The sequence below is a fragment of the Nansenia antarctica genome (assembly GCF_963989245.1).
Source record: "Nansenia antarctica genome assembly, chromosome: 16".
NCBI classification, from domain to species: domain Eukaryota; kingdom Metazoa; phylum Chordata; class Actinopteri; order Argentiniformes; family Microstomatidae; genus Nansenia; species Nansenia antarctica.
Window position 1 is genome coordinate 20,846,085 of NC_137686.1, and position 12,577 is coordinate 20,858,661.

Consider the following 12,577-nt stretch of genomic DNA (forward strand, 5'->3'; position numbering starts at 1 on the left):
ACCCTGGTGTGTTGATCACATTATTTGCCCGCCCAGCAGTAGGAGGTGGAATGCAGTAGGATGAGCCCTGTGCCTAGTGGAGGAGAAGCACAGGGAGGCCAGTGTATTCCTAGAAAAAACACCCTCCCAATGCCATCAACATTAAATTCCTGTGCCCCAGTCAACCTCGTGGGAATATAGCAAACTATTAGCATCCTGAGATTGACATTACATTTTCACAGTAGCATTAGTTTATTTTTGAATCTTGCTATTTAACATACTTTTGAAATAGTTATGATAAACATCATCATCGTTGTTGTTGTTGTTGTTGTTGTTGTTGTTGTTGTTGTCGTCGTCATTATAAGGACAAAGGGTATACATTCTTAGAGACGGCAACACTAGTGTGAGTGTGTATTAATGTGTTAATTAATAATGTTTCATAAACTATTCTTCATAGCAGCACCTTCTTTTGTGAACTAAAGCTAGTAGAGCCAGCCATCTTTTGGTAACCTACCCCCAGTGAAATTATGAACCATTAACCATTTTAATAGTTAAGTCAGTGGTCACAACTGTTCATAACTGATTCAAAGGTTATTAATAAAAACATAACTGTCTAATCATAAACACTATACAAACCCCCCAAGAGGATGCCATAATATAAGTGTTTCTAAGAAGGTGGATAGTTAATGACACACTCACACTACTGTAGATACTGATTTTGCTTCAGGTTTGTTAAAAAATCATTTTTAATCCTTCTTTTTTTTTTTTTTGCTATAACAGATTCAAGTTTAAGTATAGTACTTATTGGAAGAGTTCAGTATACTGAATCAGTATTTATGACAAAACAGTATATGCTGCATATTCTATCACTATAATCTACGCAACACAAGCCAAACATGCTGACGAATGAGTCATTTGCGAAAGTTGACATCAATAAAGGCAGAAAACAAATATATTAATATTAATATATATTATATATTATATATATAATTAATAATTAATATTATATAATAAAACACAATATTCACAATCATTAAAATCGTGTCAATCAGTGATTGATTTACTTGCCTTTAGACGCTTTTCAGACGTTGCGTAAGTAAGTAAGACCATCTCAATCGAGAGCTTACGTTGAAACATCGATCTGTTGATGTCGGCCATTGAAGCCCTCCTCAGTTCATCGGGACAAAACTAAGCAGTGAAGATGTTTTTATCTTCGACAATTCGCTCTGCTGTATCGCAAACGGTATGGTGATAACGGGGTACTAATATCAACGCGTCAGGAATTAATAATCGCTTGCTAGCTCACGTTACTTAGATGAACATTGGAGAGATGTGTTTCATGACACTTCACAAGGGCAAGTTGAGAACGTTAGCGGCCTGTGCTAGCTAGCTAGCTTGCTGGGTGACAGCTAACCTACCAAGGTAGTCTGTTAGCTAGCTTTCATGTTCAATCTATGCAAACTGACCACTGTCAAATGGCAGTGACCCACATAACTGTACTACTCATAGATGTTAAAGCAAAGGGAACATTAGAATCTCATCATGCCCTTGTCAAATACAAATAGGGCTAGAAACGGCTAACTCTTCCTGTCTGAAATAAGCTTACTTAGTGTACTACGGTTCATGTTATTATACCATGTCTGCCAGAATGTTGTATTGACTTAATACACACTAATGACGTATGCACAGCACACATGGAGAGAATGTCAACTGTCTGCATTGGTATTTATTGTATATAACTTCCACCTTCTAGTTCTAACCTTTGTTTTTCTCCATGTTCACAGGCCAGGCAGGTCAGGAGCTTGCATCGGTCTGCTGCCCGGGCTGGAGCTGGTGGCATCTTTCTGGTAAGTGAAGTATATTGCAAACTTCCTAATAGGAGGAATGATACTGTTGGCGTTTGCAATTCAACTGCAGGGTTTCTGGATCAGTGTCTGGCTGCTCTGTGTCCCCCAACTATCATGCCAATATTGTTGAATGAACCATAAAAAAAAGCATTGTTGAATAAAACATTTGACTGTCATTGAGCCATGTCAACCTGCAATGAATATACGACTTATTCTGTTGCCAATTTCATAGGCAAAATGTCTGGTCTATCTAATGAGCCAGTCTTTGATAAACTTTCCATAAACCCTTTCATAATGTAGGCTAACGATGTAACGAAAACATCACATGGTTGTCACACCCAGGTGATGGAAACATGGCATGGTAACTGTCCCTAGATAGAAACGTATGTGTTTACAGTGTGATCTTGGACTAGCCTCGTCTTGCTTTGAGAGTTGATTGACATTAGAATGAGATCCAAAGAGGATCTGACCTGTTTTTACAGTGATGTGTTCGAGACATAATTGAAATGGGAATGGAATAGTATGTCCAGTTCACAAGGGGGCAGTATGTACAGAGTCAGACACAACATCATGCACTAGCTGCCTATGGTACCTCTGTGTTGTTGGATACAGCACTCCCACAGGTTTTCAGGGGAGATGCAAAATAGATCTGGCTATGTTATTTACATTTACATTTTTGGCATTTAAGCAGACGCCTTCATCCAAAGAGACTTCAAACAAATACATTTGTTTGAAGTGAATCATCTATCCATCAGTCATCGCAAGAAAAAGTAGGCTAATCTATGCTCAGGCTAGGGGCCATTGACAGTCATAATGCTAGAAGAAGAAAGAATTAAGTTGTCTTTCTTTTTTTTAATTCTTCTTTATATATATTTTTTTTATATATATATATATACAGTAGAGAAACTGTGGAGGGGATGGAAAGGTCTCAGGAGGGGCAGTTATGTTATCTGTATTGTGCTACCTAACTCTCATAGGTCTTATGGTCCCCCCTGACCATCCTAGTTTGTTGTTTGGGGAGTGGAAGCATTAAACCACAATACCACTTCCTCACAAATCCCTATGGATGTTGTCCTTTAACGTCCAGGTTTTTTTTGTTTACAAAATGATTTCAGTTAGCTGACACTGGTCACTTGGACATAAATGAGTGATTAGTTTGTATTTTCATCAGTGAAATAACTCTTTGACATGTTGTTCTTTCTCCTTTAGCACAGAGACACACCTAATAACAATCCAGACACTCCGTTTGAGTTCACTGAGGAGAACAAACAGGTGAGTGAATGACATCACAGATGATTCTTCAAGACATACCGTACCGAACAACTAGACAAGCACCTACACTATAAAGTGATGGAGAGACTGAGAGCACCGAGCATCACAATAGAAATGTAACACATCAATTTGGTCATATTTTAGGCCTACGTTCTCATTCTAAAAAAGGAAGCTTCGTAGGCATAACTGTTTCTATCCTTGTCAACAACTTCACACCCTCATTACTGAGCAACTGTGTTGTTTATGTTATTCAAACCTCGTCTGCTTCTTTTTTTAGAGGATCGAGGCGATCATTTCGATGTACCCCGAAGGCTACAAGGCCTCAGCCACCATCCCCGTGTTGGACCTGGCTCAGAGGCAGTATGGGTGGCTCCCCATCTCAGCCATGAACAAGGTATCGAGAAGCTTTTGTCTGTTTTGCCAGTTTTTATTTTATTTTACCCATAATTTTTTTATGTAGAACAGAACTAGTGTATGCCATTCACTAGAGAGTGATTGCTTGAATGTTATGTGTCATCTTTCCCCCCAGGTGGCAGAGGTGCTTGAAATTGCTCCAATGAGAGTGTACGAGGTAGCCACGTTCTACACCATGTTTCTGCGTCAACCTGTGGGAAAATATCATGTTCAGATCTGCACAACAACACCATGCATGCTCTGCAACTCTGACAGCATCCTGGAGACCCTCAAAACCAAACTGGGTAAGAGAGCCACTGTTCTTTTCACAGCAGGCACCAAATGAAAACAAAGATGAAAAAAAGATACTTTATATTGTGTTTATTACAGATACACAGATGCGGACAAACATTCAGTACTTACTGATATTTAAACATCAGTGTCTAGCAATTAATTTTGCCCACTAAAAAAGCAAGATGTAGATGGACAAGAATGCATTTTTAAAGCCAACAGAATTCTTCTACTGATTGACCTAGCTGTGAGATCTAGGGAAATTCTATTAGTTGGTGATACTGTTTATCATAATATAGGTAATATATGCCATTTAGCCAGCGATTTTATCCAAATCGACTTACATTGCAGTGAGTGCATACATTTTTCAGTGAATAAGGTCCCAGCGGGAATAAAACCCACAATCTAAGCGTTGTAGGGGGACCATGAGGACCATGACCATCTATCTATCTATATTATATTATACTGTTTATATTTTGAAACTATTCCTATTTTAATTTACCATAAATAGTTATTTTTGTACATTTACAATTTACATGTGTAATAGCCAATGGTTTGGTGTTTTATTGTCAAGATTGTTTCAATAACACAGTTCAAAAGTTGTTCAATCCATGAGGCTAAACCAATTGTTCCCATCATTTCCTTCAGGCATAAAGGTCGGAGAGACCACGCCAGACAAGATGTTCTCACTGATAGAAGTAGAGTGCCTTGGTGCTTGTGTTAATGCCCCCATGGTCCAGATCAATGACAACTATTATGTGAGTATTCTGAGCTTCATTGACTACAACTGTGCTGTAGGGGTGGGCATCGACGATCGATAATTGATCGATAATTGATCGATAAGGATCTTGGTCGATCACAAAATAAAACATTTGGTCGATTTTTTGTGATCGACCAAATGTTTTATTTTGTGATCGACCAAGATCCTTATCGATCAATTATCGATCGTCGATGCCCACCCCTACTGTGCTGCATGAATCACTTCTACATTGTATATGAACAAATGGGTACAATTGAAATACACACTTCTAGGCTACTATCAGCTGTCTGCAGAGAAATGTAATTTAGACGATAGACTCAAATGAACCTGATGAGGATGCCCCCAATTACCTCCCATGGTTGTTCTTGACCAGAATGGCTAATGAATGAGATTCATAAGGGCTCTGATAGACTATTTTAAGGGAAGGCTCCTCTGGTCCATAATGAATGTAATATAAATGCATCCAATGCAGCTGTATAAAATGCACTACTGTATCAATGGCTTTAAGTGCTGAAACTCAAGAAATCTGCAATATGCAACAATTGCAATGCATATTGCAAATATGCAACAATAGAAATGAATTCCCCTTATTCAGGAATGAAGAAGATCATGTTATACTTTAGATCAGGAAACTGTCTGAAATAGGATAGAGTTTAATCTGCTGCTGCCCTCTTGTTGACAGGAGGACCTAACTTCTGCGGACATGGAGCAGATAATTGATGACCTCAAGGCTGGGATTATCCCACCACCCGGCCCTAGGTATGGAAGTCTATCTTAAGTAATTGTATTTGTCAGACAACTCATTTGAGCAGGCTTTTAAACTGTAATAATGCTGTAATAAATACAATAGGATCACATGAAAGAGCACCTTTATGACATTGTTCTCAGTGAATTATGAACGACTAGGCTACTAGCCTCGATGTTACTGACTCTTTCACAAGTACACCCAAGATAGTATCTGTACAAACGCAGCTACAACAAAAAAAATGGATTTCCTTTGTTGTTGACACCTCTCAGGAATGGCCGTTTCTCCTGTGAGCCTGCGGGTGGATTGACATCCCTGACAGAACCCCCCCCAGGGCCTGGTGTGGGTGTGAGAGCAGACCTGTAAAGGAGTACGGCAGACTTGCACCTCTAACTTCACTGTCATGTTCAAAGTGAAAAATAATGTGTAAATAAAATATTATTCATGTACCTGTGCTCTTGGTGTCTGTGTGTATGTCTCTAGCTGGAGATGAGGATGTGATGATAATATTCTCTCTATCCCAAGGTAACATAATGCTGACTTATTCATACATGAGTATAAAGTGGAGGCGTCAATACAAGCACAGCCAAGAATATTATATATATACAGACCAAGGAACAATGTAACTACTCTTGGAATCAAGCTGTCCTCAGCTGCCATATATTGCAGACCTTACTGCTCAATCAACCAGCTAACTGATTTGATTTATTTTTATTGAGAGAAGAAAAGAAAAAAGCTATATTTATAAACATAGAAATACAGTAGGCTACACACCTGCAATGAACTGCAAATCTGTGCAGCTTTAAATGATGCAGTGCTGCTTCGGAGGGAGAGACAGATATGCAATCTCCATATTCAATCCCCCATATGCACTGAGAACCCCCACAACATCCCCCCTCTGTCATTTCCATTCAAGCAGTGATGGCTGGTCGCTATGTCTAGCCACTGCCCCTCCCCCACTACACATTTCCTCTTGTGATTTTAGGTCTGTTCTGCAACAAAAAAATATTCACAACCGCGCATGCGCTGTTAATCCTACATAATGCAAATGTCACTGCGCCACAACAACTGCGAGATAAAAAAAAAAAACATGATGATGCAACACATTTACGGAAGTAACCGAGGAATTCAGGCCCGGCGGAATTATAAAATAACCTTTGGGTGAAACGACTTTTAATGCACCCCACTCCACTCCCAAACAGCCCATAATACCTCTGTGCTTTATTCATCCGACATGTTCGAGAACGTTCCCAGTGGCCGCAGCGCAGAGTGGAGCGGAAAAGATGACGTCAAGTGCCGAGCGTCACCGCTCGCTCCCTCTGCTTAGCACCCCCAGTTCACAAGCAAAATATCCCATCGCACGCTCACTAACTATAAACTAAAATTGTCACCACTATACATTATAAATGCTGACCCAACGCAACAATTCTGGGAGTTATTGATATTTCTAATGGTTTCGAAGTATTTTAAAAATGAGATAAACAGCTTGACATACCATCTCTATCCAGCAGACGTTAGACCGAGCTCGGTAGGGCTCAAATGACCACGTGACTCACCTCCGCCAATCAGATGGACGTTTGCATGACCACGTGACTTCCCTCCGCCAATCAGATGGACGTGTGCTGGTTGTTATGCTGCTGGGCTTTTCTTGGAGACGACGGAGCTCTGAGTGGGGATGTTTTCAAAACCAGCAATAAGCTGGGAAGAGACGTCACGCAGCCCTAGGCTACTGTTAATGTTCAATATTTTAGGAAATAACTGTTTATATAGTGTACTATCTATTTACGGTTGAACTCGAATGAACAGGCGGAACCGAAAAAGCGTTGGAAAGGTGAGCATAAAGTTAAGGAAAAACGGTTTTTGAATGCGCATGAATTAGGAAAAACCCAGTTAGCTTAGCCTAGCTATCTGGCTAGTACAGTTGGACAGCTAGCTAACTTTGACGTAACTGAAACGTTCAGTGAAAATTGAATGTTTTGCCATAGCGCGTGGGTTTATCGTTGTATGTATGCCACGTGTTTCAGATACATGTTTAATAACATGTGTTTATTTACAAGTCATTTGCTGGGGGAGGGAGTGGCGAAGTTGAGTTTGAGTCAAGAATGCCCACTAAAAAAAGCAAGATGTAGATGGACTAAGAATGCATTTTTAAAGCCAATAGAATTTTTCTACTGATTGACCTAGCTGTGAGAGATCTAGGGAAATTCTATTAGTTGGTGATACTGTTTATAATAATATAGGTAATACCATTTAGCCGTGGAGTGGAGTGGAGAATTGTAGCGTGCGCGACTCTATATGTGGAGGGCGAAGCTGAGTGACAACTGGCTGGATAGGCTGCTGGGTCTGGGTGGACAGGGAGGGGAGGACAGGGCTCTCTCTGCTAGCTTAGCACGCTAGCTCACTGGGGAGGGGGGTAATGGGGATAGGGCACAGAGCCTCAGCGGGCTTTTGTCTAACATGGGCATGTTTGGTTATTCATGTACGAATTTTTAAGTTTAAGCTTTAGACATATTTTCCCCTACTCAGCCACTGAGCATGCTCGCTATACATAGGTCCACTTGCTTGCTAAATTCAAATTAGCCCGAGCTCTGTGGTATCGTTACGAAACGTTGCCAGCCAGCCAGTCCTTCGCAGGTTAGCTAACGTTAGCTAAGCTAGCTAGGTCGCATACCAATTTTTAGCGCCCATCATCAGCTGCGCAGTGCTGTTTAAGCTGGAACAACTGTTCTCCGTTCATAGCCAAACATAAGCCACTTTTCTGTGCATATACTTGTCATGCATAATATTTGCACAGTTATAGCTATGCACATTTTAATTGCATAATATGATGGGTTGAATGTTCTTTGTAGATTTAGCTCCTTACAATACTGGCTCCACCGCCAGCTAGCTGAGCATTTGGGGGTGTGTTACTTGCGAGATACAAAAGCTGTCTGTGTTTTGTGACCGTCTCTTTCGCTCTGAAACCTTTTGTTTAGGACTTATGAAAGCATATGTAGCCTGCTCAGTTGTTCAACAGAAGCAAGTGCAGTCATATTCGTTATTTGTTTAGACAGCAATCTAGTAGTAGTAGTTGCATCATTGAAGCCATACATTACATATAATGAATTGAGAAATCTCTAAAGAAATACAATCCTATCCTCATTTTGCGAATTTAAACGTGCTTTCAGTAATATCACCATTGATAGCCTATATGATGGGCAGGAAAGACAATTTATGAATCCTTAAACAATATTTTGTACCACACAGGGAGTCAAGGATATTTGATTCATGTGGTAAACAAAGATCGACATGATAGAGGAATGAATAATGTTTTGCATTTACCTTTCCTATGGAAATGGAGACATGATCACGATGACCTTGGTTTAAGAAGTGTTGTGATTTCTAGTTCCCCTTCCCTCGTGTTGTATTATTAAATCAGCAGCATAGGTCTATTCTTAGCTGTATAGCCTACCTACATGTTAATACATCAACTTGTATTTTAATATCACAGCAGGCATAATGTGAGATTTTAAGAATAGGAAATGGTCTACTGTAAATCCCAGTTTGACATATTGTCAGTCTAATTTAAGTTTAGGCCTAATCCCATTGTTGTGGATACGACATGTCTTCCACATTTAATTCATTTTAGTGTTGTCAAGTGCATAGATAATTCAAAACAAGGTTATAGAATACACTATGATAAGCTATAGGAATTATTCTTATTGAAGAGTGAAATATTCTCACTCGCGTGAACCCAAACTCATGGCACGTTTGATTTTTTTTATTATTTGAACCTTGATAAGAATGACTCATACTTTTCCGCTAATAGACATTGCCCTTTGTGCTCAAGACCTTTCCTTTCCCACGAGAGACCTTTCTCAGCTGCCTGTTAAACTGGCTGGGATGTATTTGAGTCATCTTTTCTGTTAGTATGTATAGGCTAACTTGGACATTTAGGTCTGGAGTCCACATTCAGAATAATTAAAAAGATAGTCTTACAATTTACTTTTTTAAATCAATCTGTTAAGTCACAATTTTAGCCATTGTGTGTCTCTCCCCTCCTAACAGTTTATCTAAAATCAGAAAGAATTATATTAAATGGAGAACATGTAGGCTATATGCACACAACCACAGTGACCTTCTGATTCAATCTGTTTATGTCTGTAGCCCAGCTGGCCCAGTGTGTGACCACACATGACATTTTTACTCATTGATGTAGGTTGTAGTAGTGTAGAGTAGTGAGGTCATAATTGACATTCTCATCACTGTGGTGATCATCCCCTGTGATCTTGAAATGTGTTACTGCTAAGGAAAGTAACTCTAAGTTTGTCTTTCTTATTCTCAGTCAGTGTAGCCTAAGCCTACACATTTTTGGAGTTCCTCTTTTCTGAGTTTTGAACGGATTATATCCCTCAAGGGAAATCCCCCGAAACTGTCAGTTCTTCACGTGGCACTGCTCAACCATGAAAGGTCAAATTGAATGCTTGTTTTTATAACAATGACCCTTTATTCATGTTCCCCAGTCAAAGCCGTGGCATCCATAATTGCTATTAAACAATGAACATAATGAAGCAAGATACTGTATTACAATTGGTTTTCTTTGTTGTTGTTTACTCAACAACACACAGCTGGATAACCAAGCTGCTGTTAACTTGCATATCAAAGGGTCACGCTTTACATTAAGTTGCCCGTATACCTGTGCACTAAATCGGTAATAATGTTGTAATAGCGTTATGCATTAGGCTTAGCAATTATTGCATAGTAATGAAGTTCAGTGGATTATGTTGTTACACAAGTGGATGTATTTACCCATGTTATCTCACTCATCTACGACTGTACACAAATGATTAAAAATCTTTATTAAGTCTTATCTCATGTATTTAGAATTTGACTGCGAGTGAAAGCCTGTACTACTAGTACATTATTACCCTCCTTTAGTTACATCAGTTGGACCTCCACCTTAATTCATAGGGCGAATTAGGTTGTGAAAGTGAAAGTGTTGCTTACGATATGAACGGTCTGTATCTTCAGTTAGCTTTGGCAGGCGTGGAAGTATCTGCGCGTGACCCAGCTGCAGTGTGTGTACAACTGTACATACTTATGTTCATGCGTGTGCGTGTACATGCATGTGCGTGTATGCGTGTTCGGCGAGGAGAGGGTGGAGCGGCGCCTACCGATTACACAACATGTGCTTGCCTTGCCAACAGCAAAACATGGGAAGTAGAGTGTTGTTTTTGTGTGCCTACTAACTCTCTCTGTGAGTTCAGTATCTTAGTGAGTAACAGCTGCTGGCCATGTTGGTGTTGACTTGATACCCGTGCACTTCTGTGGGTTCGTGGAAGCTTGACATGCTTGGGAGCTCAAGCTGGTGGTTATGAACGCAACGAGAGGGAAATGACAGGATCTAATGTGACCAAATGAGCGGATCAATATTAGCGATTTGCTTTGTCATCATTAAGTTATTAGGTGAAGTTAGCCTGCTGCACCACACGTGTGAAATCCATGTCTGTGAGACTAGTGTGCTTGATGGACTATATTGTATTCATTGTGACTTCCTACACCAGTAGCTTACATGCGTAAAGCATAGTTGGAATTGAGTGGCTGCTGTGGCAGCAATGTAATGTAATTAGGTTTGGTAGCCTACATAGTGCCTGAAATTATAGTTTTCAATGCTTTTTGGATGCCTAAAAACATTCACTCAGCTTCATAGTATGGTAATTTACAAGAAACGTTGATGAGCCGTACATACAGGCATACAATAGTGGTACCCCGACCAACTCGAAAATATTCAGATTTGACTAGACTCCCAACATAAAATAGCCAGTTCAACGTCAGAAGTTGATGTGTGAAGTTCCTTGCAGAAGCACACCGGGGGGGGGCTATTTATTCTGCACGCAACGGTTCATGTTCCTGGTGTAGCAGGTTCATTTACGGGCTGGTGGGTACTTCACGGAATGCACATGCCGCTGTCTGGTGTAGCACTACCGCTAGTCGCATTTGATTCATGAATGGGCCTGGGAGTGCATTTCAAATGCCTGCCTGCATTTATAGATAAAGATGAAAACCCCAAATTCTATCAAGTAAAAAAAAATATAGTTCCTGGAAGCCCTTTTGCTTTATTGCTGATTCACCCCATCGGTAGTGGCTAGTGGCACACAACACATTCTTTTCTTTTTTTTTGTGTAAAAAAATAAACGGGATTCATTCCTGTTTATTTTCTGCCTTGTCATCCTATTGGTCGGAGTACAATGTTATTGTCAAAACTCACAGACTGCCTGCCCTGCTCTACAATCGGCTCTACTTTTGAATGATGCATAGCATACATATAATTGTTTTTGGGGGTCAGTTGATTCAGGTCAAAACACTTCTGGTGTGTTCATGGTGCTTTTCAATGTATGGATTTAGTTTAATTGATTCTGTTATTCTACTGAAAGTGTGAGAGGGATAAGAAGCTAGGAGTGTATCTCAACTGTTTCTCAGTCTCTGCTCCAGGAGGCTTCTCCCCAGGTTCCTTGCTTTGTCCCCATGTTGCTCTCGCTGTGGGGATCATGACCCATGGTCCCAGGCTGTAAGAGGAGAATGGAGGTGAAGGTAGAGGAGGCCCGTCACAGAACTACGGCTTAGAGAGGACCCTTGTGAAAGCATTGAGTTGACAGGATGACCAAGAGAGCTCTTTGTGTTGAAGAACACTCAGAGCATGTGAGGGAGTGGTCAGAAGAGTGGTTGAACATTGTTGATCTCTCTGGAAGTGTCGGCTGTTATAAAGGGTACAGCTTAAATGAGCAGCAAACATCAGAATGCGGTTTGATACTGGGTTTTGCTTGAAAATGTATTTAGATCACAAATATGTTCATTGTGATAACAATGTGTTGCTCAGCCCGACTTTGAGAATTGTTTATATCCCAAGGTCTACTCTGGTGGTATTGTGTTTAATAATCTATTGCCAAGCAAGCCATAGCTTAATTTTTACGTCCTACTGTTTACTGATTGAGTGTGATGGGGAAAGTGTGACTCACTTAAAGTATGACTGGACACATTTAGTAAAAAGAGTCAAGACAATTAGTTATAGGTCAGATGCGATGCGAAGCCTGTGATGGGATGGAGATCCTTCTTGATAGGATATACCGTAGCAGGTTTAGAGGGAGGGTTATGTCTCCATGCCTTAATGAAGAGTGACACAACATTTCTCCCTCAAGTCCTCTCTCAACTTAAAACTGCTCCCGTCAAGTCACCCATTTCCCCATAAGGCACCTAATAACTGGGTGTCTCTTAACTGTCGACTGTGATTATGTTTGAGGTAGTCTCAGTGTT

General features: G+C 40.3%; 1 protein-coding gene across 1 annotated transcript; it reads left to right on the top strand.

Annotated features, from left to right (window-relative positions):
• The first annotated feature begins 1,113 nt into the window (after positions 1-1,113).
• Positions 1,114-5,741, top strand: ndufv2 (NADH:ubiquinone oxidoreductase core subunit V2). The gene is made up of 8 exons (XM_080546224.1): positions 1,114-1,222; positions 1,764-1,826; positions 3,036-3,098; positions 3,376-3,492; positions 3,628-3,796; positions 4,431-4,540; positions 5,225-5,301; positions 5,560-5,741. The coding sequence occupies exons 1-8, from the start codon at positions 1,181-1,183 to the stop codon at positions 5,651-5,653; spliced, it is 735 nt and encodes a 244-aa protein (XP_080402350.1). The 5' UTR covers positions 1,114-1,180; the 3' UTR covers positions 5,654-5,741.
• Positions 5,742-12,577: the final 6,836 nt, after the last annotated feature.

Bases quoted from the DNA above. Each gene is read 5' to 3' on its own strand.
- ndufv2 (XM_080546224.1), top strand. From the start codon at position 1,181: ATGTTTTTATCTTCGACAATTCGCTCTGCTGTATCGCAAACG. The intron at 1,827-3,035 runs GTAAGTGAAGTA...TTTCTCCTTTAG, and splicing joins GAGCTGGTGGCATCTTTCTG to CACAGAGACACACCTAATAA. The intron at 5,302-5,559 runs GTATGGAAGTCT...GACACCTCTCAG, and splicing joins ATCCCACCACCCGGCCCTAG to GAATGGCCGTTTCTCCTGTG.